Here is a 27228-nt window from a genome sequence, read left to right as displayed (position 1 = left end):
GGTTGGGGGAGTGGGGGGGCTGCAGAGGCAGCAGGATGAGGCCTCAATGGTGCCTTTCTCCTGCCAGCCCCATCAATGGGTCCCCTTGTTCCGTGCGGGGCCCCCGTGTTTGCCTAACCCCCACCCTGGCGCCTGCCCCTGCCGAGGGGGGGGCCGTGAATGAGCCTCTTTCTTTGGAGGGCACGGGAAGGGATGGGGCTGGGCTGCGGGGGACCCCCTGAGGTGGGAGAGAGAGAAGGGGGGCCTGGGGAGGGGCTGTGGGGGTGCTGAGTGGGATGCCCAGGTCTGTGTGGTGGGAAGGGACAGCGGCCGGAGGCTCCGGGAAGGGCTCTGCTGGATACCAGGTGAGCTGCGGGGGGGCACCGGGGGGGGGGGCACCGGCAGCCCCTGAGGGTGTCCTCATTGTTGTCCCTGGGGACATTGGGGTGTCCTGGGGTGGCACCGGGAGTCTGCCTCCTTGTCTCTGCAGACATTGGGGTGCCCTAGGGTGGCACCGGGAGCCCCTGGGGGTGTCCCCCTCATTCTTGTCCCTGGGGACATTGGGGTGCCCTAGGGTGGCACCGGGAGCCCCTGGGGGTGTCCCCCTCATTGTTGTCCCTGGGGACATTGGGGTGCCCTAGGGTGGCACCGGGAGCCCCTGGGGGTGTCCCCCTCATTGTTGTCCCTGGGGACATTGGGGTGTCCTGGGGTGGCACCAGGAGTCTGCCTCCTTGTCTCTGCAGACATTGGGGTGCCCTAGGGTGGACCGGGAACCCCTGGGGGTGTCCCCCTCATTCTTGTCCCTGGGGACATTGGGGTGCCCTAGGGTGGCACCGGGAGCCCCTGGGGGTGTCCCCCTCATTGTTGTCCCTGGGGACATTGGGGTGTCCTGGGGTGGCACCAGGAGTCTGCCTCCTTGTCTCTGCAGACATTGGGGTGCCCTAGGGTGGACCGGGAACCCCTGGGGGTGTCCCCCTCATTCTTGTCCCTGGGGACATTGGGGTGCCCTAGGGTGGCACCGGGAGCCCCTGGGGGTGTCCCCCTCGTTGTTGTCCCTGGAGGACATTGGGGTGCCCTAGGGTGGCACTGGGAGTCCCTGGGGGTGTCCCCCTCGTTGTTGTCCCTGGAGGACATTGGGGTGCCCTAGGGTGGCACCGGGAGTCCCTGGGGGTGTCCCCCTCGTTGTTGTCCCTGGAGGACATTGGGGTGCCCTGGGGTGGCACCAGGAGTCTGCCTCCTTGTCTCTGGGGACATTGGGGTGCCCTGGGGTGGCACCAGGAGCCCCTGGGGGTGTCCCACTCATTCTTGTCCCTGGGGACATTGGGGTGCCCTAGGGTGGCACCAGGAGCCCCTGGGGGTGTCCCCATCTTGCCCCTGGGGATGTTGGGGTGCCCCAAGGTGGCACCAGGAGCCTGTGGGCTTGTCCCCTCCTCGTCCCTGGGGACATTGGGGGTGCCCTGGGGGTGGCATCACAAGGGCTGTGTTCCCCTCCCTCCCCTGCTGAACCCGGGGCGGGGGAGGGCATCGAGGTGCCCTGGGTGACATTGGGGTGCCCTGAGGTGTCACAGTGACCCCCAAGGGGCTCTGTGTGTGTGTGTGTGTGCCCCCCTCCCCCCATTACCCTGGTCGGGGGGGGAGGGGGGGGACGTGTGTGTCACTGAGGTGCTCTGAGACATCATCCTGAGCCCATCAAGCTCTGGCCCCACCTTTATCAACCCAGCCCACCGTGCCCAGGCTGGGGGGTGCCAACTGTTGGGGGACCCCCCCCCCCCCACCCCGAATTGCTCCAGGCAGGGGCCCAGCAGCGGGCAGAGCCCAGCTGGACGGGCGGCCGCCCGTCCAGCTGGGCTCTGCCCGCTGCTGGGCTTCTGCTGCCCCTCTGAGGACACCCCCAAACCCCTCACCCACCCTCCCCACCTCCTTGGGCATCCTTGGAGCCGTCCTCTCCCCTCCGGCTGGGCTCAGGGTGGGAGGAGGGGGGCGCGGGCGCCGTCCCGGGCACCCTCCCTGGCAGCGGGCAGGGGGTTGAGGCGCTGCCCGGTGCGGACGTTGAACATGGGGAGGGTGGAGAGGGGGCGAGGGACGTCCCTGCTGCCGGCCATGTGCCTCAGCTCCTCGGTGTCCCCGCGGATGGTGGTGTGGTGGAACAGCTGGAGGCTGCCAAAGGATTGGGGGGGGAGGGGGAGGGGGTGGGCAGGGGGAGGGGAGAAGGAGAAGTGAGCGCTGGGGGCTCCCCGTTGGCCCCCCGAGGCCCGAGGAGGAGTTTAGGAGTGAGGGAGGGGGGAGGGGGATGTGCAACCGTCGTGAAGGTTTGTTTGTTGGGGGGGGGGGGAGGGGGCTGCACTATCATGAGGGGCTGCTGTCTGCCCAGCATTGGGGGTTGGGGACTGTCCTTGGGGGTCTATTCCCCATCATTGGGGTCTGCTGCCCCCCCATTGGGGGTCTGCTGCCCATCATTGGGGGCTCTGCTCCCCATTACTTGGGGTCTGTTGCCCATCATTGGGGTCTGCTGCCCACCATTGGGGTCTGCTGCCCACCATTGGGGGTCTGCTGCCCATCATTGGGGGCTCTGCTCCCCATTATTTGGGGTCTGTTGCCCATCATTGGGGTCTGCTGCCCATTATTGGGGGTCTGCTCCCCATTATTTGGGGTCTGCTTCCCATCATTGGGGTCTGCTGCCCATCATTGGGGTCTGATGTCCATCACTGGGGGTCTGCTCCTCATTATTTGGGGTCTGCTGCTCATCATTGGGGTCTGCTGCCCATCATTGGGGGTCTACTCCCCATTATTGGGGGTCTGCTGCCCACCATTGGGGTCTGCTGCCCATTATTGGGGGCCTACTCCTCATCATTGGGGGTTTGCTCCCCATTGTTTGGGGTCTGCTGCCCATCATTGGGGGTCTACTCCTCATCATTGGGGGTTTACACCCCACCATTGGGGTCTGATGCCCCCTATTGGGGGTCTACTCCTCATCATTGGGGGTTTGCTCCCCATTGTTTGGGGTCTGCTGCCCATCACTGGAGTCTGCTGCCCATCACTGGGGGTCTATTCCCCATTATTGGGGGTCTGCTCCCCACCATTGGGGTCTGCTGCCCATCACTGGGGGTCTACTCCCCATTACTTGGGTCTGCTGCCTGTCATTGGGGTCTGCACCCCAGTCTCTGGGAGTCTGCTCCCCACCATTGGGGTCTGCTGCCCACCATGGGTGCCCTGCTCCTCATCCTTGGGGTTTGTTGCCCCTCATTTGGGGTCTGCACCCCGCTGCTGACCTTTGCTGCCCACCCCTGGGGGTCTGCAGCCCATCATTAGGGTTTGTGGCCCATCTTTGGGGGTCTTCCTTCCCTCACCAGGCTCTGCCCTTCCTCACTGGAGGTCTGCACCCCCTCGTGGAGCTCTGCACCCCATCACTGAGGTCTGCACCCCATTATGGAGCCCTTCACCCCACCATGGAGCCCTGCACCCCACCCTGGTGTCCTCCAGCCCCCTCCCCGTGGGGTTCCCCAGCCCTGGGGCTCTCCTCACCAGCCCTGGATCCAGCTGAGACTACTGGAGAAGTAAAACCTCCCTTGTGCTCCACCCCACGTCGGGGGGGGGGGAGATGGGGAGGGGTTATTGGGGGGCGCACCGTGGTGTGGAGGGGGTCGAGATGGAGGTTGAGGGATGTGTGTGGGGGTCCCTCTTTGGGGTGGGGAGCCCTTCAGGCTCTATCACCTCCAGAACGTTCCCTGCTGCCTTCCCTCCCCACCTCCATCCCTGCTGACTGTCCCCATGCGCGGCCACGACCTCGGGCCCCCCCACCCCGGTCCAAGAGCAGCCCCCCCAAGAGCAGCTTCCCCCCCCAAATCCCCCCCGGGTGCAGGAACTCACTCAGACGTCTCCAGGTTCCGTTTTTGCCTGCAAAAGAGAGGGGGAAAGAGGCAAAGTCCTCAGGTGATGGTCAGAAGGCTTCTCCCCACCTCACCCCACCCCCCCAGGGTGGTCCTGGCACCACGATGGCCGGGGAAGGGGCAGCAGCACCCAGCCTGGGGTGGGAGGGAGGGACCCCCAGCCTGGGGTGGGAGGGAGGGACCCCCACCCTCGGCCTGTCCTTCCCCCTCCTCCCTGCCCCCCCCCAGACTCACACTCCCTCCCTGCGGCAGCACATGAGGTAGCCCAGGAGCAGGCAGAGCAGCAGGGCCACCAGCAGCGGCACCAGCAGCGTCACCAGGAAGCCAGGCAGCAGGTCCCGGGGGGTCGCCTCGGTGGGGGGCTGGAAATCGCCAGCGTCCTCCAGCACCCCAGAACCCCACACCGGCCCCGGAGCCGTGGGGCCGGGCCGGAGCTGCAGCTGCCGTGGGAGAGAGGGTTAGGGGAAGGGGGGGGGACCATGGCGGGGGGCAGGTGGGGACAGGGGGAGACGGGGGGATGGAGGGGGAGGGGGGGATAGGGGGAGACGGGGGGGATGGAGGGGGAGGGGGGGATAGGGGGAGACGGGGGGGATAGGTGGGGGCAGGGGGGACAGGTGGGGGCAGATGAGGGCAGGTGGGGGCAGGTGGGGACAGGGGGAATAGCAGGAGACAGGGGGACAGGAGGGACAGGTAGGGGCAGAGGGGACAGGTGAGGATGAGGGGGAGAGGGGGGGACAGGTGGGGGGCATGTGGGAACGGGGGGGGCAGGTGGGGACAAGAGGGACGAGTGGGGGCAGATGAGGGCAGGTGGGGACGGAGGGGGGCAGGTGGGGACAGGGGGGGACAGGTGAGGATGGGGCAGGGAGGACAGTAGGAGACAGGGAGGGATGGGGGGGACAGAGGGGGCGGAGCAGGGCGGACAAAGGAGGACAAGGGGGGAGAGGGGGCGACCGGGGAGGACCCGGGGGGGGTCTCACCAGGGTGAGGTTGCACCATTGGATGGAGAAGGAGGGGGCGAAGGAGTCGTAGCAGTCGGCGAGGGGCTGCTGGCCCAGGCTGCAGCGCAGGCGGCTCTGGGGCGAGGTGGCCGATGCCAGGCAGGGGGAGAAGGCACCGTGGGAGCCTACCTTCACGTACACCCTGCCAAGGGGGGCACCAGTCGGAGGGGACCATCCCCCATCTCCCCCAAACCCCAACCCCCACCCCCCACCCGTGGGGGAGGCCGGGAGCCGCCTCAGCCCCGCCCCCAGCCTGCCCCTACCCCTCCTTGCGCCCCTCGATGGGCAGCGGGACGCGGCCGCCCCGGTCCAGGGCCGAGGTGATGTTGATCACACGGAGGTCATCCTGGTCCCAGACTCCAGCTGTGGCCTGCAGGAACATCTCCTGCACCTCCTCGGGCAGCATCTCCTCCACGTTCCGGTTCCCCACCAGGAACTCCCCCTGGTAGGGTGGCTCCCCATCTGCAGGGGGCACACGGCACCCGTGCAGGGGCCACGGCACCCGCGGGGGGGACATTTCCGGGGTGGGGGTGGGGAATGTCGGTGCGGTTCGGGGGGGGGGGGGGGGTCCACAAGCCTTACCTGGAGCGGGGATGACGGTGAGGAGGAGGAGCTGTGCCGCCGTCTGGTAGGTGTGCCGGTTGTAGGCCAGCACCTGCAAGGGCAGGGAGAGAGCCCAGGAGATGGCAGCACTCACCCCCTGGCAGGGGGCTGGGAGGGTGGGCACCTACCTCGATGCCATGGGTGCCCAGCTCGCTGGCAGTGGGGCAGCCATAGAGGTAGCCCGGCTGGAGGGGGTCTCGCTGGACGTAGCGCAGCCAGCGGGGCAGGTCGGGGTGGTCCTGGAGGTGAGCTTGGAAGGTGATGGGGGGGGCTGGGGGGGGGGCACCAGGGCACGGGCATGGGTGGGGAGGGACACAGGCATGGGCACACATCATCATCATCATCATCATCATCATCATCATCATCATCATCATCATCATCATCATCATCATCACAGGATCAGAGGATGTCAGGGGTTGGAAGGGAGCTGTGAAGATCGCCCAGTCCAACCCCCCCCCCGGCCAGGGCAGGAGCACAGAGCCCAGCCCAGGTCACACAGGAGCACAGCCAGGTGGGGCTGGAAGGCTCTCCAGGGAAGGAGACTCCACAGCCCCTCTGGGCAGCCTGCTCCAGGCCTCTGGGAGCCTCCCAGGGCAGAAGTTCCTCCCCGTGTCGAGGCGGAACCTCCTGGGCTGCGGTTTCCATCCGCTGCCCCTGGCCCTACCCCAGGATGCAGCTGAACGGAGCCTGTCCCTGTGTCCCCCCCGCCCCCCAGCCCTCAGCTATTGATAAACATTGATGCAATCCCCTCTCAGTCTTCTCTTCTCCACACCGAGCAGCCCCCGGGGCTCTCAGCCGCTCCTCGCAGGGCAGCCCTCCGCTCCCTGCAGCATCACACCAGGCTTCGCCGCGGGGGGCAACCGCCCTGCGAGCTCCTCCTGGCCCTGCCGGCCCCAGTAAGGAGGCAGGAGCGGTTACGGAGGGAGGGGGGATGGATGGATGGAGGGAGGGAAGGAGGGAGGGAGGGAGGGAGGGAGGGAAGGAAGGAGGGAGGAATGGAGCATGGATGGGGGATGGATGGGTGGGTGGAGGGATGGATGGAGGGATAGAGGGATGGATAGAGGGAGGGAGGGAGGGATAGATGGGGGCAGGGAAGGATGGAGGGAGGGATGGGGGATGGATGGATAGATGGAGGGATGGGTGGAGGGATGGAGGAATGGATAGATGGAGGGAGGGATGGAGGAATGGATAGATGGATGGATGGATAGATGGATGGATGGAGGAAGGGAAGGATGGAGGGAGGGAGTGATGGATAAAGGGATGGATAGATGGAAGGAGGGATAGATGGAGGGAGGGAAGTAGGGAGGGAGGGAGGATGGATGGGGGATAGATGGATGGATGGAGGGATGGGTAGATGGAGGGGTGGAGGCATGGATGGAGGGATGAAGGGAAGGATGGATAAAGGGATGGGTGGAGGGGTGGATGGACAGACAGATGGCTCCCCAGGGATGGACTGGGTCATGCCTGATGCCAGTGCCAGCCATTAGCAGTCTCAGCCCCCCTCCGCCCAGCACTGCAGGACCCCCCATTGTCCCCAGCCCCCATTGTCCCCAGCCCCCCTCGTGCTGGCCCTCACCATCATCCTCCTCGTGGCCATTGACGAAGGCCTCCTGGAAGAGCTCCCGCTCCAGCTCGTGGACGAAGATGGCTCCAGCCTCGGAGGAGAGGCGGTGGTCAGGGAGGGTGTGGTGGTCAGGGAGGGTGTGGTGGTCAGGGAGGGTGGCCCAGGACCCCCCCAGGGCCATGGCTGTGGGTGGGCAGAGGGCTGAGCTGGGGCTGGGCACCTCGGCTCCTCCCTGCCTCAGTTTCTCCAGCACCCACAGACCCCAGGGCCAGCCAGGTGCCCACAGAGAGCCCCCCAGGGACACCTTGCTGGGGCACAAAGCTGGCCCTGTGGTGCCAGCTGTCCTGGGACAGCTGGGGTGGGCTGTGTTTAGGAGGGGATGGGGGCAGGACCAGGCATGGGGACAAGGCCATGGACCAGGACAGGGCCATGGGTGGCAACAGCACCTTCCCTAGCCCAGGACCCACCACGGGGATGTCCCACTCGGGCCCCTCCTGTCCCAACCCCGGCTGGCACCAGGGCCAGGCTTTATTTAGCTCTGCCCTGTCTCAGCCACGTTCCCCCCCCTGCCAGCAACCACCTCCTGCTCACTCCACTCTAGGGGACACCCCCGCCCCTCCCCCCCCATTGCCTCCCTGCTGGGGTACCCCCAGCCCAGCCACGTCCCCTGTTGAGGGGGGTGACAGGGGTGCCACTTGCCTGCCAGCACCACGACCTGGAGCAGCTCAGGGCCCTCCATCTTCAGCAGTGCCTGGGAGCAGGGCCAGGGCTGATTGACAGAGGCAGCAGGGGCTGGCGTGGCCTGGGGGGGCCCCATCTGGGGGGCCCCCACTGGGGACATGGCAGGGGCCCCCACCACGGCCACCTCCTGCCACCAAGGCTGGGTGACAATAATCCTAGGGGCTGGCAGGGTGCTGAGGGGCTCCCATGGCCCCTTGCTGGGGTGTCCCTTGGGTGGGCTTGCCCTGGTGCCCCCCAGTCATGGCCACCAGGGTGGCACTGGGGGAAGGGGGAGCTGGCACTTGGGGACAGCACCACGGCCACCTCCTGCCGCCAAGGCTGGGTGACAATAATCCTAGGGGCTCCTATGCCCCCTTGGGTGGGGTGTCCCTTGGGTGGGCTTGCTCTGGTGCCCACCCCAGCCATGGCCACCAGGGTGGCACTGGGGGAAGGGGGAGCTGGCACTTGGGGACAGCACCGCGGCCACCTCCTGCCACCTAGGCTGGGTGACAGCCATCTGCTTGGGGTGCTGAGGGGCTCCCATGGCCCCTTGGGTGGGGTGTGCCCTGGGTGGGCTTGCTCTGGTGCCCCCCAGCCATGGCCACCAGGGTGGCACTGGGGGAAGGGGGAGCTGGCACTTGGGGACAGCACCGCGGCCACCTCCTGCCACCACGGCCGCCTCCTGGGGGCGCTGAGGGGCTCTAATGTCCCCGCGGGTGGGCTTGCCCTGGTGCCTCCCACTTGCGGCTGCCGGGATGGCACTGGGGGGGGGGGGGGGGGGGGGGGGGGGACACTTGGGGACAGCTGCCAACCCTCCCCTGGCACGGCAGGCAGCCTGGCAGCACCGCTGCCCGCACACGCGCGTGTCCTTGCGTGGCACCGCGGGAACACGCGTGGGCGTGCGCGAGGCGGGCGGCCTTCACCGGGACAGACTGGGAGGGGGCTGGGACAGCAGGGGGCTGGGGCGGGGGGGGGACACGGACCCGAGCCCTGCAGTGGGGTGGGGGGTGGGAACGGGGACATGGCGGCGGCGGAAGGGGAAAGGGGTGGCCGTGGAGGGGGGGAGGGTGATGCTCCACGTCACGCCACGTCACGCCGTGTCACGCACAAAGGCTGCGTGGGGCAGCGGCAGGGTCCTGCTGCCCGCACTCTGCCTGCCGTGGGTAGGGGGGCGGGGAGGGAGCTGGGCTGCTCCCCACGCTGTCTCCTGCCACCTTGGGGTGCTCCTCATGCCCCAGCACCACCCCGAGCTGTCACCTCCCCGTGTGTCCGTGTCCCACTCCCCCCCCCCCCCCATAATACCTGGTGGGAAGACAGCACCACCCCACCCCCCCGAATCCCCCATTGCCCCCCACAACACCCCCCCTCCCCCCGCCCCAAATCTCACCCTACAGTAAGGCAAGGGAGCAGCATTGCCCCCCACCCCCCCCAGCCCCTGGATCCCTTCCTGCCTCAGTTTCCCCTTCCTGTGTGTACAGGGGGGAGATGGGGGCATGTGAAGGGGGGGTGTGTGTGTGCTGCACCCCAGGGATGGATTCGGGGGGACAGAGAGGAAATGATGGCCCTGGGACACCTCGAGATGGGGGACTTTGGATACAGGGTGTGGGGGACCCCGGGGGGACATGGGGACAAAGCTGAGAGGGGTGCAGGGATAGGATGGGGGGGGAGGGGCGGGTGGTAACTGGGGGGACGTGGGGATGGGCTGGGGGGATGTGAGCAGGAACTGGGAGGGGGGTGGGTGCAAACTCGGGGGGGTGAGGGTGAAAATTGGGGGTGATGTAGGGACAGGGTGGGGAATATGGGGACAGGACTGGGGGACGTGGGGAGAAACTCGGGGGGATGCAAGAAGAAGAGGGGGGGATATGGGTGTAAACTGGGGGGGGCTGTGGGGACAGGAATGGGGGACATGAGGATGGACTCGGGGGGATATGGCAGGTCCAGGGGGATGGAGGCACAAAATTAGGGGGAGGGGGATACAGGGACGAGGCTGAGGGGACACAGGGACCAGCTTGGGGACCACGGGGGCAGAAAATCAGGGGGGAACAGGGACAGAGGCTGACAAGTGTGGGGAGTGGGACAGATCTGGGGGGACATGGGGACAGAGTTGGGGGGGCCTCAACCCAGAGGAGCCGGCGGGGAGGGGGGAGGCAGAGAGCCCAGCAGTGATGCTGCCGGGGAGGGACGTGCCGCAGGGAGGAGAGCAGGGAGGGGACCGTGGGGTATCTTGGTGACAAGTAAGGGGAGGGGGGGGGGGTTGAAGGGAGGGGGAAAGGGTGTCCCAGTGGTCCACGGCGGCGGTGATGGTGGTGAGGCCGAAGAGCGGCGCTGAGGAAGAGGAAGAGCGAGCGCGTCGCTAAGACCCAGAGGGCTCTGCGGGCAGCGGGGCGGGCAGATCGCAGGCAGCAGCGGCTCCATCACCAGCCACAGAGAAAGGGGAAGAGGAGGAGGAGAAGGGAGGAAGGAAGAAGAAGAACCAGGGGTGGAGAAAAAAGGGGCCCCCTTGGGATGGACATGGCCTGACCGAAATCATCCCCCCCCCCCCGCAGCCCCTCCGCGGGCCGGTGTGGGTGTAGCGGCGGTTGGGCCTCGCTCCCCCCTCCCCTTCAGCGGGGTGGCATCCCCCTCCCCAATGTCGCTGTAGCCGGCGAGTGGCCGCGGCGGTGGTGGTGGTGGTGGCAGCGGCGGTGGCGGTGCCGGTGGTGGCAGCGGGCGATGCGGCGTGGCCAGCCGGTGGCGGCATGTTGAGGACAGAGGCAGGCGGCGGGGCGGCCGCCGGTGGGGGGTCCCCTTCCTCCGGGGGAGCGACCGGCAGCGGCGGCGGCGGCGGTGGAGGTGGTGGCAGCGGTGGTGGTGGGGGTCTGAGGAGTGCGTCCCCTCATCGGAACGCCTACGAGGCCACCATCCAGGCTCTGGCGCCCACAAAGGAGGCTGACGGTGAAGACGGCAAGAAGAGCCGAGGTAAGAAGTATGGCTCCAACGTTCACCGTATCAAGAACATGTTCCTGCAGATGGGGACGGCGCCCGGCCCCGACGGCGGTGCCTGCGACCTGGCCAAGGCCAAGGAGAAGCCGGTCCGCCTCTCCTTGCCCCGGGCTGGCAGCCTCAACGAGAGCATGGAGCAGGGCAGCCTCCTCAAGCTGGGCACCAGCGTCTCGGAGAGGGTCAGCCGCTTCGACTCCAAACCCGACAAACCCTTCTCCAAGCTGCAGGAGACCAGGAAGATCTTCGAGAGGAGCCCGCAGGAGAAGGCCACCAGCACCAAGCTCTTGCTGCGGAAGGAGCGAGCAGGCTTCCAGGACCGCAAGCTGGACGTGGTGGTGAGGTTCAACGGCAGCACCGAGTCCCTGGACAAGCTGGACACCGAGGCCGTCTCGCCCACCGTCAGCCAGCTCAGCGCCGTCTTCGAGAAGGCAGACCTCCGGAACAACCTCCACAAAGCCCCGGGCAGAGCGGGGGGACCCCTGGGGGCCAAGGTGGTGGGCAAGAGGCCTCGGGTCTTCGTGCCGAGCCCCGAGGTTGGACGTTCGAGCGATGCCCACGGCGCTGCCCCCCCGGCCAGGGCCAAGCCGCCGGAGGAGGAGAAGGCGGCGGTGAAGGCCGGCCGGCCGGCGGAGAAGGAGGCGACCACCCCGCGGGTGCAGGAGGTCTGCAAGATCAAGCCGGTGGAGGTGGAGGAGAGCGGTGAGGCCGAGGAGGAGGAGGAGGAAGAGGAGGAGGAAGCGACGGCGGCCAGGGAAGCTGCGCCTCTGCCCCAGCCGGCCCCCAAGGAGGCCGAGGGACCGGCCCCGGCCACCGCGCCCCGGCTGGAAGGGGGCTCAGGGGGGGCCGGGGCTGATGAGGGCGTCAAGGGTGAGAGGGTGGAGGAGAACGATGCCTACGAGGAGGCCAAGAAGGAGGACTTCTCCGAGGCGGACCTGGTGGACATAAGTGCCTACAGTGGGCTCGGGGAGGACTCGGGGGGCAGTGGGCTGGAGGAGGAGGATGAGGCCGAAGGGCTGTACGAGCCTGAGTCGGGCTGCGTGGAGATCCCTGGGCTGTCCGAGGAAGAGGAGCCTGTCCCCAACCGCAAGATCCAGTTCAGCACGGCCCCCATTCAGGTGAGACCTCCTGGGGATGGGGGGCAGATGGGGAGGGGGCAGCCTGCCAGAGGGATGGGTGCTCTAGGGGGATGATGGGGACCCCAGGGTGATGGTGGGTACCTTAGGGTAATGGGTACCTCTGGGTGATGATGATGGGTACCCTAGGGTGATGATGGGTACCCTAGGGTGATGATGGGTAGCCTAGGGGGATGATGGGTAGCCTAGGGGGATGATAGGTACCCCAGGGTGTTGATGGGCACCTCAGGGCGATGATGGGTAGCCTAGGGTGATGGGCACCTCTGGGTGATGATGGGTACCCCAGGGTGATGATGGGTATCTCAGGGCGATGATGGTTGCCCTAGGGTGGTGGGTACCTCAGGGTGATGATGGGTAGCCCAGGGTGATGGGCACCTCTGGGTGATGATGGGTAGCCCAGGGTGATGATGGGTAGCCCAGGGTGATGGGTACCTCAGGGTGAGGGGCATCTCTGGGTGATGATGGGTATCTCCAAGATGAGGGGCACCACAGGATGATTGGTACCTCAGAGTGATGGGTACCTCAAGGGTAACTCAGCATAAGGGACACCACAGGGTGATTGGGACCCTAGGGTGATGGGTACCTCAAGATGAGGGGCACCAGAGCATGGGTGGTACCTCAGGGGTACCTCAGAGTAAGGGGCACCACAGGGTGATTGGTACCCTAGGGTGGTGGGTACCTCAGGGTGAGGAACACCTCAGGGTGATGGGCACCCCAGGGTAAAGAGCAGCCCAGGGTGGGGGGTGTGACCCGGTAAAGCCACCCCTTTGGAGCTGCTGGTGCCAGGGACAGAGAAGGGGTGAGGGTCTGTGCCCCCACCACCCATGGGGCATGGCATCCTGCCTGGCCAGGCCCTTGTGCTGGGAGAAGGTGGGTGGCCACCCAGCCTGGCTAACGAGCCCACTAATGAAAGGCCCTGCCCTGGCACGGCCTGGGCACCCCCTTGCCAGCCAGAGGCCGCCCTGGGTCTGGGATGGCAGGGAGAGGTGGCACTGGGACCCACCAGGGTGGGCCATCCGTGGCACCCAGTGCCAGCCCAACCACCGTGCCCAGGATGGGCCAAGACCCAGCCCAGCTCTTTGGGTGGGGATGCCCAGAAGCTCCAGATGTGGGCAGCAGGCAACATCTGCCCTTGGTCCACGGGGAGGGGTCCCTCGATGCTGGGGCTCCTCCTCCCAAACTGGGGGGTCCCTGGGGACAAGGTGGTGGGTTTTGGGGGTGGGGTGGGGTGGTATTTCCTCCCTCCCCCCCGCACACACCATGTGCCCAGCGTGGTGCCAAGGAGCATTTTGGGAAGTGGAGGAAGGGGAAGTGCCTTGGGAACACCACCGGGTGGGGACCGGCGCCGGCAGCGCTGCGCCTGTGTGCGCCCCCCCGCCCCCTCCCCCGTTCCCTGGTGGCTTCCAGATGCCCGTCTGGGGGTGGTCCTGTGACAAGCGGGGAGGGGGGGGTGGGGGGTGGGCAGGCAGGGGGCAGAAGGGGCCGGGCAGCTATTCTGGGGTGTCCTGCGCCGCTGGGATGCCCCCGACCCGCCCGGCGGTGGCTGCTTTGTGCTGGGTTATTTTTAGAGCCCCGGCCTATATTCTGGCTCTGAGTCAGAGCGGGTGGGTGGCCCCCACCCGGGACAAGGTTGGGGGGGGGGGGGGGGGGGGGGGAGGTGGGACACAGGCAAAGGGATCAGCGTGGCCAGGGCAAGGCAGGCTGGTGCCAGTGGGCTGGGTGGCAGCGTGCTGCATGCTGGGTGCCTTGGTCCCGTGGGAACGGAGCAGCCTGCTGCTGGGAAGGCATTGGGGATGCCTTGGGGATGCAGCTGCAAGGTTTTGTTCTGGGGGTGGGGGGAGGAAGCTTCTGCTCCCCCCTACCCCCAGCACACCTCAGGGTGATCCTATTGTGTCCCACCCAGGTGCCTGAGCAACCCCCAGCACCCCTCGTGGGTACGTGGGTGATGCTGAGCACCCCCCACCAGAGCTGCTGTAAGGGAGTGCTGGGGACCACCCCCACCCCATGCCCTGCACCCAGGAATAAGGGCACAGACCCCCCCCAGCCCCTTCCCCTGGGCATGTGCCTGCTCCAGCTGCTTCTCCCTTGGGACCCACTCCAGGTCCTGGCACATCCTCAACCACCCTCAGGATCTAGGGACAGGGATGGGGACACAGTAGGGTGCCCTGGGACCTGTGCCCATGAGCGTGGGTTTAGATGCCCACAGGTGCCCAGGGGATGGCATATGGACAGGAGGGTGGAGGCATCTCCCCTGCTATGCTCATCCCTGGCACCCCTGGGTGCCACCTGGGTAGGTGCTGCCCATTTGTGGGTGTCACCAGGCTTTGTGGCAATGGCCCTTGACACTCATCCCTAAGAGCCTTTGTGGGGAGGTTTAGTGCTGGATGTTATCCCTAATCCCCTCACCCCTCCAGGGACATCTGCCAGGCTCAGCACCAGCCTGGCCCTGTCTGGAGAGGGGTGCAGGGATGTGGCACCTCACTCCCTCCAGCTCCAGGCTGGGGACATCCTCCTGGGGGCACATCCAGCCTTGGCACAGGGCACTTCCAGCTCCAGGCTGGGGACATCCTCCTGGGGGCACATCCAGCCTTGGCACAGGGCACTTCCAGCTCCAGGCTGGGGACATCCTCCTGGGGGGCACATCCAGCCTTGGCACAGGGCACTTCCAGCTCCAGGCTGGGGACATCCTCCTGGGGGGCACATCCAACCCCAGCCAGGGGCATCTTGGTGCTCAGCATGGGGGTACCCAGGCCTAGGGTGGGGGTGCCCCAGGTGGAATAAACCAACCCCAAACTTAGGGTGGGATTTATCTGTCCTGGGCATGATGGTGGGCTTGGGTGCCAGGGCTCCAAGGTGGCATCCCTCCCTCCCTCCCTCCCTCCCTCTCTTCATCCTTCCTTCCTTCCTTCCTTCCATCCATCCATCCATCCATCCATCCATCCATCCATCCACCCATCCATTCTCCACCCTTTCAATCACTCCTCTGTCCATCCTTTTGTCCTTCTGTCCCTCCCTCCATCCATCCCTCCATCCCTTGATCCATCCATCCATCCATCCATCCATCCATCCATCCATCCATCCATCCATCCATCCATCTGCCATCCCATCCCTCCACCCCTTTGTCCATCTCTCTCTCCATCCACCCCCCTCATCCATCCATCCATCCTTCCACCAACCTGCAGAGCTTCTTCTCCCTTCCCAGGGCCACCCCAAACTCTCCACCTGCCCCCAGGAGCTGCCCTGCGGCAGGGGGAGGATTCTCCCTCACCCCCCCCGGCCTGGGGCTTCTCCTGCCTTGAGATACCCTCCTGGCTGGGGGCTTGGGGGTGGCCAAGGATGTCTGCCCTCTGCATCCCACTGCCTTGCTGAGCAGCTCCCTCCACCCTGGCAGGTCTTCAGCACTTACTCCAACGAGGACTACGACCGCCGCAACGAGGACGTCGACCCCATGGCCGCCTCGGCCGAGTACGAGCTGGAGAAGAGGGTGGAGAGGCTCGACCTGTTCCCTGTGGAGCTGGAGAAAGGTGGGGGCCACACCTCCCCCTGCACCCTGGTTGCTCCAGCAGCACCCCAGGGATGGGGTTGGAGGTGCCTCCCTTGGGTGCTGGGGGCGGCTCAAGCTCTCTGCTGCTGTATCCAGAGGGACACTGCTGCACCGAGTCTCCCTCCTCGTGGTGCCTCCTGCACAGGGGGGAGGAAGAAGAGGGAGAAGGTTCTCAGGTTGGATGTGAGGAAGAAGTTGTTCCCCATGAGGGTGGTGAGGCACACTGGCACAGGTTGCCCCAGGGAGGTGCTGGAGACTCCCAGGTGTGGAAGGAGGGCAGAGAAGCCTTACAGCAGCCTCTCCTCTGCTGTGTGAGGATAGGTGGAGAGAGCTGGGGCTGCTCAGTCTGGAGGAGAGAAGGCTTCCAGGAGACCTCATTGTGGCCTTCCAGGATCTGCAGGGGGCTGCAAGAAAGCTGGGGAGGGACTTTTGAGGCTGTCAGGGAGGGATAGGACTGGGAGGGGATGGAGCAAAACTAGAAGTGGGGAGATTCAGGTTGGGTGTGAGGAAGAAGTTGTTCCCCATGAGGGTGGTGAGAGCCTGGCACAGGCTGCCCAGGGAGGTTGGTGGAAGCCTCATCTCAGGGCTGGCTGTGGCTGTGGGCAACCTGCTCTGGTGTGAGGCGTCTCTGCCTGTGGCAGGGGGTGGTGGGGGTGGGTTTGGAACCGGATGATCTTTTGGGGCCCCTTCCAGCCCTGCCAATTCTGTGCTTCTGTCTCTGCAGACTCGGAGGGGCTGGGGATCAGCATCATCGGCATGGGGGCAGGGGCTGACATGGGCCTGGAGAAGTTGGGCATCTTCGTCAAGACGGTGACAGAGGGGGGGGCAGCCCATCGAGACGGCAGGTGAGGGCTGCCCCCCACCCCCAGACGCCCACTTGGCACCTCGCTCTGCCACCCAGCCAGCAGGGAGGCTGAGTGGTGCTGGGGGAGCCGGCCGCGGGAGCAGCCTGCGCCGGGAGCTCTCCACGGGGGGAGGTGCTGGGGAGGCGAGCAGGGGCTGGGCCCCGTGGTGACCGTCCCCTTGTCCCCAGGATCCAGGTGAATGATCTCATCGTGGAGGTGGATGGCACCAGCCTGGTGGGGGTCACCCAGAGCTTCGCTGCCTCTGTCCTCAGGAACACCAAGGGCCGAGTCCGGTAGGGCCTGGGGGGAGGTTTGGGGAGGGTTTGGGGGAGCCAGGAGACCACCCCCAGCCTGTGCAGGGCTCCTTTGGGGGGCCAGGAGACCACCCCCAGCCTGTGCAGGGCTCCTCTGGGGGGCCAGGAGACCACCCCCAGCCTGTGCAGGGCTCCTTTGGGGGGCCAGGAGACCACCCCCAGCCTGTGCAGGGCTCCTCTGGGGGGCCAGGAGACCACCCCCAGCCTGTGCAGGGCTCCTTTGGGGGAGCCAGGAGACCACCCCCAGCCTGTGCAGGGCTCCTTTGGGGGGCCAGGAGACCACCCCCAGCCTGTGCAGGGCTCCTTTGGGGGGCCAGGAGACCACCCCCAGCCTGTGCAGGGCTCCTTTGGGGGGCCAGGAGACCACCCCCAGCCTGTGCAGGGCTCCTTTGGGGGGCCAAGAGACCACCCCCAGCCTGTGCAGGGCTCCTTTGGGGGGCCAGGAGACCACCCCCAGCCTGTGCAGGGCTCCTTTGGGGGGCCAGGAGACCACCCCCAGCCCGTGCAGGGCCTCCTGTCCTCAGAGCACTTCAGGATGGGCTATGCCACTCTGTCCCCCAAGTCCCCATGCCCACTGTTTGCCCTGTGTCACTGTAGTGCCCTCTGCCACCCCAAATGTCCCCATATCCCCCCCCCCCCCCAGTCACCCCCAACTCATCCACAGGTCCCTCCCCCCCCCAGTTCACCACCCCCACAGAGGTGTGGGGACATCCAGCAGGGGTGTCCAGGGATGTCCCCTGGCTGTGCCACCTGAATGTCCCCTTGCTGAGCCTCCCCAGTGTCCTCTGACTGTGCCATCGGGCTGTCCCCTGGCTGAGGCTCCCCAGCGTCCCCTGGCTGAGGCTCCCCAGCGTCCCCTGGCCGTGCCATCGGGCTGTCCCCTGGCTGAGGCTCCCCAGCGTCCCCTGGCCGTGCCATCGGGCTGTCCCCTGGCTGAGGCTCCCCAGCGTCCCCTGGCCGTGCCATCGGGCTGTGCCCTGGCTGGGACGGCCGCCCCGAGCCCTGCCGTCCCCGCAGGTTCCTGATCGGCCGGGAGAAGCCGGGGGAGCAGAGCGAGGTGGCGCAGCTGATCCAGCAGACGCTGGAGCAGGAGCGGTGGCAGCGGGAGATGATGGAGCAGCGCTACTCGCAGTACGCCGAGGAGGATGAGGAGGTGAGGGGGCGGCAGCCGCCCGGGAGGGGCCAGACCTGCTCCCACCCCCTGAGACGGGGCTGAGCCTCCTGGCTGTGCTGTTGGGATGTCCCCTGACCCTGCCACTGGGCTGTCCCCTGGCTGAGCCTCCCCGGTGTCCCCTGACCCTGCCACTGGGCTGTCCCCTGGCTGAGCCTCCCCGGTGTCCCCTGAGTGTGCCATTGGGCTGTCCCCTGGCTGATGCTCCTCACTGTCCCCTGACTGTGCCACTGAGGCATCCCCTGGCTGAGCCTCCCCAGTGTCCCCTGAGTGTGCCATTGGGCTGTCCCCTGGCTGTGCCTTCTCTGTGCCATTGGGCTGTCCCCTGGCTGAGCCTCCTCGCTGTCCCCTGGCTGTGCCATCAGGGTGTCCCGGTGCCTGGGATCCTTGCTGTCCCCTGGCTGTGCCATTGGGCTGTCCCCTTGCTGTGCCTTCTCTGTGTCATTGGGGTGTCCCCGGTCTGAGCCTCCCCAGTGTCCCCTGACTGTGCCATCAGTGTGTTTGAGCCTCCTCTGTGCCATTGGGCTGTCCCCTGGCTGAGCCTCCTTGCTGTCCCCTGGCGGTGCCATCAGGGTGTCCCAGTGCTTGGGATCCCTGCTGTCCCCCGGCTGTGCCATGGGGGTGTCCCCTGGCTGAGCCTCCTCATTGTCCCCCGGCTGTGCCATGGGGGTGTCCCCTGGCTGAGCCTCCCTGCTGTCCCCCGGCTGTGCCATGGGGGTGTCCCCTGGCTGAGCCTCCCCGCTGTCCCCCGGCTGTGCCATGGGGGCGTCCCCTGTCTGAGCCTCCTCATTGTCCCCCGGCTGTGCCATGGGGGTGTCCCCTGGCTGAGCCTCCCTGCTGTCCCCCGGCTGTGCCATGGGGGTGTCCCCTGGCTGAGCCTCCCTGCTGTCCCCTGGCTGTGCCATGGGGGTGTCCCCTGGCTGAGCCTCCCCGCTGTCCCCTGGCTGTGCCATGGGGGTGTCCCCTGGCTGAGCCTCCCCGCTGTCCCCCGGCTGTGCCATGGGGGTGTCCCCTGGCCGAGGCCCCCCTCGGGCCGGGGGTGCCAGGCCGAGGCAGCGCGGCGTGCCAAGGCCGGCGTGTGCCCCGGCAGACGGGCGAGTATGCCACGGACGACGAGGAGGAGATGAGCCCCATGTTCCCCGGCGGGGAGATGGCCATCGAGGTGTTCGAGCTGGCCGAGAACGAGGACACCCTGTCCCCCGTGGAGATGGACCCCGAGAAGCTGGTGCACAAGTTCAAGGAGGTGAGGAGGGGCCGAGGGCTGCCGGGGGAGCGCGGCCGGGGGGCGAGCGCCCGCCCGGTGCCCGGTGCCAACGGCCGGCTCCTCTGCCAGCTCCAGATCAAGCACGCCGTCACCGAGGCCGAGATCCAGCAGCTGAAGAGGAAGGTGAGCTGGTGCCCAGGCCCCCTGCAGGCAGGAGGGATCCCCCTGGCTTTCCATCCCTCTAGATCCTCCCTGCATATCCATACCCTGCATCCTCATCTCCCTGCATCCTCCCTGCATCCTCCCTGCATCCTCCCTGCATCTCCATCTCCCTGCATCCTCCCTGCATCCTCCCTGTATCCTCCCTGCATCTCCATCCCCCTGCATCCTCCCTGCATCCTCCCTGCATCCTCCCTGCATCTCCATCTCCCTGCATCCTCCCTGCATCCTCCCTGCATCCTCCCTGCATCTCCATCCTCCTCCATCCTCCCTGCATCTCCATCCCCCTGCATCCACCCTGGAACTTCATCTCCCTTGATCCTCCCTGGATCCACATCTCCCAGATCCCTCCAGATCTCTATATCTCCAGATCCCCCCTGGATCTCCATCCCCCTACATCCTCGCTGGATCTCCATCTCCCAGATCCCTCCGGATCTCTGTATCCCTTGATCCTCCCTGGATCTCCTTCTCCCTACATGCTCCCTGGATTTCCATCTCCCCAGATCCCCTGTGGATCTCCATTCCCCTCTATCCTTTCTGGAACTTCATCTCCCTTGATCCCCCCTGGATCACCATCACCATATCCCCCCAGATCTCTATATCCACAGATCCCCTGTGAATCTCCATTCTCCTCCATCCTCCCTGGAACTTCATGTCCCTATCTCCCTTGATCCTCCCTGGATCTCCATCTCCCTACATCCTCCCTGGATTTCCATCTCCCCAGATCCCCCTAGATCTCTGTATCTGCAGATCCCCTGTGGATCTCCATCCTCCTCTATCCTCTCTGGAACTTCATCTCCCTCAATCCTCCCTGGATCTCCATCTCCCCAGATCCTTCCAGATCTCCATCTTCCCAGATCCCCCCAGGATCTCCACCCCCCTAGATCCTCCCTGGATCTTCCATCACCCTCAATCCTCCCTGCATCTCCATCTCCCCAGATCCCCCCTGGGCTTCCTTCTCCCCATCTCCCCCTAGCTCCCCCCCCGGCCCCCTCCCCAGGCTGTGCCAGGCCAGGCCATGCCCATTCCCTGCCTATGCCCTTCTGTTCCATGCTGTGCCATCCTCTGCCATACCTGCTCCCTGGCTGTGCCATGCTGTGCCATGCCATGCCATGCTCATTCCCTGACTGTGCCATGCTGTGCCACATCACACTGTGCTGTGCCGTGTCATGCCTGCTCCTTGACTGTGCCACACTGTGCCATGCTCTGCCATGTCATGCCAGCTCCACTGGCTGTGCCATGCTATGCCATCTTCTTGCCTGCTCCCTGGCTATGCTGCACCAGGCCATGTCATGTCATGCCCATTCCTTGGCTGTGCCACGTGGTGCCACCTTGTGTTGTGCCATGTCACGGCTGCTAATTTACCATGCTCTGCCATGCTGTGCTATGCTAGGCCATGCTATGCCATATCATGCCAGCTCCCCCTCTATGCCATGCTGTGCCATGCCATGCCAGCTCCCCCTCTGTGCCATGCCAGCTCCTCCTCTATGCCATGCTGTGCCATGCTCTGCTGTGCCATGCATATGGTGCCAGCTCCCCCTCTATGCCATGCTGTGCCACGCCATGCCAGCTCCTCCTCTATGCCATGCTGTGCCACGCTCTGCTGTGCCATGCCATGTGGTGCCAGCTCCCCCTCTGTGCCATGCCGTGCCACGCCACGCCAGCTGCCTGCCTATGCCATACCGTGCCACGCCATGTCATGCCAGCTCCCTGACCGTGCCACCCCGCGCCGTGCCATGCTGTGCCACCCTGTGCCACGCCATGCCCTGAGCCCGCTGTCCCGCAGCTGCAGTGCCTGGAGCAGGAGAAGGCTCGCTGGAGGGCCGAGAAGGCCCAGCTGGAGCAGAGCGTGGAGGAGAACAAGGAGAGGATGGAGAAGCTGGAGGGGTACTGGATGGAGGCCCAGAACCTGTGCCAGGCGGTGGACGAGCACCTGAAGGAGACCCAGGCCCAGTACCAGACCCTGGAGCGCAAGTACAGCAAGGCCAAGAGGCTCATCAAGGAGTACCAGCAGAAGTGAGGGCAGCACCGGGCACCCATCCTGCCCCTGGGCACCCATCCACCCCTGGGCACCCACCCTCCCCCTGGGCACCCATCCACCCTGGGCACCCATCCTTCCTTGGGCACCCATCCACCCTGGGCACCCATCCTGCCCCTGGGCACCCATCCACCCCTGGGCACCCATCCTCCCCCTGGGCACCCATCCACCCTGGGCACCCATCCTGCCCCTGGGCACCCATCCTTTCCTTGGGCACCCATCCTTCCTTGGGCACCCATCCACCCCTGGGCATCTATCCATCCCTAGGCACCCATCCTCCCCCTGGGCACCCATCCATCCCTGGGCACTCATCCTTCCCTGGGCACCAAACCCTTCCTGGGCAGCCCTGATCCCTGGGCATGAAACCATCCCCCGGGAGCTCCCTGAGCACCACCCTCCCGCACTGAGCAGGATCCCTCCCTGGCCCCCACGCCCTGGGGTCCCTCCTCGCCCTGCCCCCGTGCCCAGGGCATCCCCGGGCTGTGCCCGGCGCGGCGCGGGGAGGTGATGGAGCCCCCCGGCGCCGGTGCCCGCAGGGAGATCGAGTTCCTGAAGAAGGAGACGGCGCAGCGCCGCGTGCTGGAGGAGTCGGAGCTGGCGCACAAGGAGGAGATGGAGAAGCTGCAGGAGAAGGTGGGCACCGGGCGCCGGGACGCAGGCTGCCCCTGAGCGCCCCCCCGGGCACAGCCGGACCAGGCCTCGGCCTCGGCCTCGCCACCGCCGCCCAGCCCCCGGCCCGCTCCGCGCCGCTCCGCCACGCCGCCCCCCGCTGGACCCCGGCGTGCAGCACAGCCGATGTGCCCCGGGCGCTGCCCCGTGCCAGCCGCTGGATCCCCAGCATGGATCACAGCAGATCTGCCCCGGGCGCTGCCCCGTGCCAGCCGCTGGATCCCCAGCATGGATCACAGCCGATCTGCCCCGGGCGCTGCCCCGTGCCAGCCGCTGGATCCCCAGCATGGATCACAGCCGATCTGCCCCAGGCGCTGCCCCGTGCCAGCCGCTGGATCCCCAGCATGGATCACAGCAGATCTGCCCCGGGCGCTGCCCCGTGCCAGCCGCTGGATCCCCAGCATGGATCACAGCCGATGTGCCCCGGGCGCTGCCCCGTGCCAGCCGCTGGATCCCCAGCATGGATCACAGCAGATCTGCCCCGGGCGCTGCCCCGTGCCAGCCGCTGCATCCCGGGGATGGAGCACAGCAGGTCTGGCATGGGGGCTGCCCCGTGCCAACCACTGGATCCTGGGATGGAGCACAGCAGATCTGCCCTGGGCGCTGCCCTGTGCCAGCCACTGGATCCTGGGATGGAGCACAGCAGATCTGCCCTGGGCGCTGCCCTGTGCCAGCCACTGGATCCCCAGCATGGATCACAGCAGATCTGCCCTGGGCGCTGCCCCGTGCCAGCCGCTGGATCCCCAGCATGGATCACAGCAGATCTGCCCTGGGCACTGCCTTGCACCAGCCACTGGATCCCAGGGATGGATCACAGCAGATCTGCCTCAGGCACTGCCTTGTACCAGCCACTGGATCCCGGGGATGGATCACAGCAGATCTGCCTCAGGCACTGCCTTGTGTCAGCCACTGGATCCCTTGGATGGATCACAGCAGATCTTGCTTGGGTGCTGCCCTGTGCCAGCCACTGGATCCCCAGCATGGATCACAGCAGATCTGCCTCAGGCACTGCCTTGTACCAGCCACTGGATCCCAGGGATGGATCACAGCAGATCTGCCTCAGGCACTGCCTTGTGCCAGCCACTGGATCCCTTGGATGGATCACAGCAGATCTTGCTTGGGTGCTGCCCTGTGCCAGCCACTGGATCCCCAGCATGGATCACAGCAGATCTGCCTCAGGCACTGCCTTGTGCCAGCCACTGGATCCCAGGGATGGATCACAGCAGATCTGACTTGGGCTCTGCCTTGTGCCAACCACTGGATCCCTTGGATGGAGCACAACAGATCTGGCTTGAGTGCTGCCTTGTGCCAGCCACTGGATCCCAGGGATGGATCACAGCAGATCTGCCTTGGGCACTGCCTTGTGCCAGCCACTGGATCCCCAGCATGGAGCACAGCAGATCTTGCTCGGGCACCATCTTGTGCCAGCTGCTGGATCCTACATCACAGGGCAGGAGTGGAGCTGAGTGGACTGCTGGCTCCCCTCTGGACCAAGCTCCAGCCACTGGATCCCACACTGGATCACAGGGGATCTGCTTTGGGCACGGTCTCCCTCTGGATTGTGCTGCTGCCGCTGTGCCCTGCGCCGGATCGCAGTGGATCTGCTCGGGTGCTGGTGCACGCCCGATCCTCCTCCTGGCACTGGATCCCACACTGGATTGCAGTGGATCTGCTTAGGGTCGGGGCACAGTGGATCCTGCTTCAGGGTCTGGCATGCCACAGTGGATCGAAGGAGATCTCGGGCGCTGGGTCCCCTGACTGCTTGCGCGGGATCCCGCAGTGGCTCCTGGCAGAGCGACGCGAGGCACGGGGCCGCACTCGATCCTCTGTTGGATCCCATGCTGGTCATGCTGGATCCCACCACAGATCCCACTGGATTCCATGCTAGCCACGCCGGATCCCCCCCGGGGGCGGGGCCAGAGCTGTGCTGGGTCATAGCGGATCCTCCGCGGGGTCACCGGATCCCTTGGGATCCTGCAGCGCCCGGGCGGCCGCTCCGGGTTGGAACGGGTGGGAATGGGGGGCAGGGGGGTAGCAGCTGCCTGGCTGAGGGGGGGCACCAGGTGGGCAGTGTGTGTGGGGGTGCCCCTGGCACCTAGCAGAGCCCCCCCCATGCGCCCCCCACTTTGCACCCTCCTCCAGCACCCCCAGAACGTTCCCCAGCGCCCCACAGAGACTCAGCCCCTGCCTGCCTGCAGTCCCCCCCCCCCCCCCCGTGCCCCCTTCCTGCCCCCACAGCCCCACACTGCCCCTCCAGCCCCCTGCCCTCCCTGGCCCCTGCCTCTGGCCCCTGCCTCTGGCCCCTGCCTCTGGCCCCCTTTGTCTGCCCCCTCCCCTCCCCAGCACCTCCATGTTCTGCCCCTGCCTTGTCCTGTCTGCCCAGTCCCCATCTCCATGTCTCTGGTCCTTGTATCTCCAGCCCTGTCCCCCCACCCCAGTGTCCCCCCCACCCCAGTGTCCCCCACCGCAGTGTCCCCCCCACCCCAGTGTCCCCCACCGCAGTGTCCCCCCCACCCCAGTGTCCCCCCTGCCGTTGCCCCCCTCCATGGAGCCACATCCTGTCCCCCATCCCCATGGCCCCATTCCTGTAGCCCCCCCCTCCTGCATCCCCTATCCCCCTGGCCCCACACCTGTGTCTCCATCCTCGTGTTTCCATCCCCATCTCCCCATCCCTCTCTCCCCTCTCCCTATATCCTCATCCTGTCCCCCCCCCGTGTTCCCATCCCCTCACCCTCACCCTGCTGTCTTCACCCAGCCCCCCCTTATCCTGTGTGTGTCTCCCCCCATCTCCATCCCCATGTTCCCATCCCTCTCTCCCTATATCCTCATCCTGTCTCCCTCCCCATCCCTGTGTTCCCATCCCCTCACCCTCATCCTATCTTCACCCAGCCCCCCCTTATCCTGTGTGTGTCTCCCCCCCATCTCCATGTCCCCATCCCCATATCCCTGCCCTGCCTCCCCCATGCCCCCACCCTCACATCCTCATCCTGTCCCCCTCCCCAGCCCAATGTCCTCATCCCAGTATCCTCATCCATTCCCCCCCATCCTGTGTGTCCCTCCCCCCACTTCCATATCCATATTCCCATGTCCATGTCCCTAGCCCTGTCCCTTTCAACCCTATCACGTCCTCCCCGCCCCCCATATTCACACCCATGTCACTGTGCCCCCCACCCACGACCCCCCCCAGCCCTGTTCCATCCCTTCCCCCCCCATTCCATATCCCTGTTCTCATATCCATGTCCCCACCCCTATATCCCCACCCTGACCCTTCCAGCCCTATCATGTGTGTGTCCCCCCCCCATATTCACACCCATGTCACTGTGGCCCCCCCATGGCCTTGTTCCACCCCCCCCCATTCCATATCCATGTTCTCATGCCCCTGTCCCTAGCCCTGTCCCTTTCAACCCTATCACATCCTCCCCCCCCCCCCAATTCACACCCATGTCACTGTGCCCCCCCCCATGTCCCTGTTCCATCCCCCCCCATTCCATACCCGTGTTCTCATATCCATATCCCCATGTCCTCACCCCTGAGCCCTCCTTCCCTACCATGTGCCGCCCCCACCACGTTGCTGCGTCCCTCCTGTGCCCCCCCGCCCCCCAGCTTCTCCCTCTCCCCCCCCCCCCCCCCCCCCCCGCTGAGACCTCTTCCCTTTGCTGTTTTTCAGATCTCCGAACTGGAGGCCAAGCTGCAGACACTGAAAAATTCCAACCCGACTTAAACCACCCTCAAACCGCAGCGATTTTGAAAGGGGGGGGGGGGGGGGGGGGGGGGGGGGGGGGGGGGGGAAGGGAAGGGGAGGGGCACACACACACACCCCACACCCCCCCACACCCACCCCCCACCCCCCGCCCCGCCCCTCACCGCCCGCCGCCCCCCAGCCCCGTCCTCACCGGCGAGGAGGCAAAGCCCTCCCCACCCCCAACCCCCCCCCTTGCCAAGGCCTCCTGGTGCTCCCCCCCCCCGGCCCCCCGGTTCCCCACTTAGGGGCACAGAGAGCGGAGGAGGGGGGGGGGGGGTCGGGGTGCGTCTCTTGGGGGGGTGGGTTGAGATGGGGGGGGCGGACACCCCGCGTTCGTGTCTGTGTCCAGTGTGAGTCTCGTGGTAACGTGATGGACTGATTGGGGGGGTTGGGGGGGGCGACCCCCGACCCCTTCGACGTGATCCGCCCCCCCCCCCCCCCCCGCCCCAGGACACCTCGGTTGGACGCTGTTGGGGAGGGGGCAGGCAGAAATGTGTCGTCCGTCGTCCCCCCACCTCCGGCCCCCCCATTCCAAATGTGAGCCATAGTGGGGAGCCAGGAGGGGGTGCACTGGAAGCCCCCCCCCCCCCCCCCCCCCCCTCCCAGCTTCTCCTTTTGGGACTCACCTGGACCGCAGGCTGGGGGCGGGGGGGGGAAGGGATGGGGCAGCAGTTGGTTGCCTTTTGGCTCCCCCCCCCCCCCCCAATGGACTCGACCCCAGCCCCACAACGCTGTGCCCCCCCCCCCCCCGGTTCAGTGCCCAGGACACCGCAGACCTTCACCGCGGAGGGGGGGACCCCAAGTGCCCCCTCGGTCCCCCCCCCGCACCTTCCCAGTGCCACCACCACCGGGCCTCAGCCTTTGCCAATCCCTGCAGCGGGCATAGGGGCGGGCGGGGGGGCGGGGGGTCGGTGGGTGTGGGGGGTGGGCATTGACCTCACCACAGCCCCCCCCCTGCCTCCCCCCCTCCAGCACCCTCCTGCGGGGACACAGCCGGGGGGGTGCTCCCGGTGCCCCCCAGCACCTGCCACAACCCTCCCCGAGCCCAGGGCTTTTGCCTTCCCTGGGTGGGGAGGGGACCACACCAAGGGGGGGGAGGGTCCCCCTCCAGGGTAGGGGGGGGGGGGGGCTGCTCTCACCTGCCGCCTCCCCCCCCTCCCCAAACTGTAAATACACCCCCACCCCCCAAAAAAAATCACAGTATTCCTCTGGGGCTGGGACCCCCCCACCCCTGAGCAACCCCAGCCGGGGCAGAGGGTCCCAAACCCTCAGCCTGGGCTTGGGAGGGGGGAGAGGGAGACCCCTTTATTTTTTCGTTTCTCTTTTGTGTCCCCCCCCCTCCCAACCCCTCCCTAACCTCCCCCTCCCCTCCCCCCCCCCAAGTCTCCGACAGTAACTGGATGTGGGGGCAACCGGGAGCCAGAGCTGGGAAGGGGGGGGGGGGGGGGGGGCACATTGGGGGGGGGGAAAAACGGGGTGGAAGCTGGGGGTGGGGGGGGTGGGGGTCGGGGTGGGGGGTTGGGGGAGGGTATTTAAGGCGGGGTGGGGGTGGTCGGGGAGCGCGAGCCCCGGGGGGGGGAGGGGCTGGGGTTATTTAATCTCCCCCGTAGACCTGT

The 27228-nt window shown here is 66.6% G+C and overlaps 2 protein-coding genes across 2 annotated transcripts; one reads left to right on the top strand and one right to left on the bottom strand.

Moving 5' to 3' along the window:
* Positions 1-1940: 1940 nt before the first annotated feature.
* SGCA (sarcoglycan alpha) lies at positions 1941-10491 on the bottom strand. The gene is made up of 11 exons (XM_054176610.1): positions 10273-10491; positions 8609-8683; positions 7731-7782; positions 7044-7214; positions 5596-5738; positions 5447-5519; positions 5128-5326; positions 4844-5006; positions 4101-4306; positions 3847-3873; positions 1941-2136 (listed from the first exon to the last, which is right to left on the bottom strand). The coding sequence occupies exons 1-11, from the start codon at positions 10489-10491 to the stop codon at positions 1941-1943; spliced, it is 1524 nt and encodes a 507-aa protein (XP_054032585.1).
* On the top strand, positions 10007-25628 carry PPP1R9B (protein phosphatase 1 regulatory subunit 9B). Its single transcript, XM_054176668.1, has 10 exons — positions 10007-11848; positions 15258-15390; positions 16135-16255; positions 16444-16548; positions 17587-17722; positions 18831-18983; positions 19074-19127; positions 20950-21179; positions 21738-21834; positions 25538-25628. Exons 1-10 carry the CDS (start codon positions 10490-10492, stop codon positions 25589-25591), a joined length of 2442 nt encoding a protein of 813 aa, XP_054032643.1. The 5' UTR covers positions 10007-10489; the 3' UTR covers positions 25592-25628.
* The last annotated feature ends 1600 nt before the right edge of the window (positions 25629-27228 follow it).

This window comes from Dryobates pubescens, chromosome 36, assembly GCF_014839835.1.
Source record: "Dryobates pubescens isolate bDryPub1 chromosome 36, bDryPub1.pri, whole genome shotgun sequence".
In the NCBI taxonomy this organism is placed as follows: Eukaryota; Metazoa; Chordata; class Aves; order Piciformes; family Picidae; genus Dryobates; species Dryobates pubescens.
The sequence above is the reverse complement of the archived record's forward strand: the minus strand, read 5'-3'. Positions and strand labels throughout refer to the sequence as shown.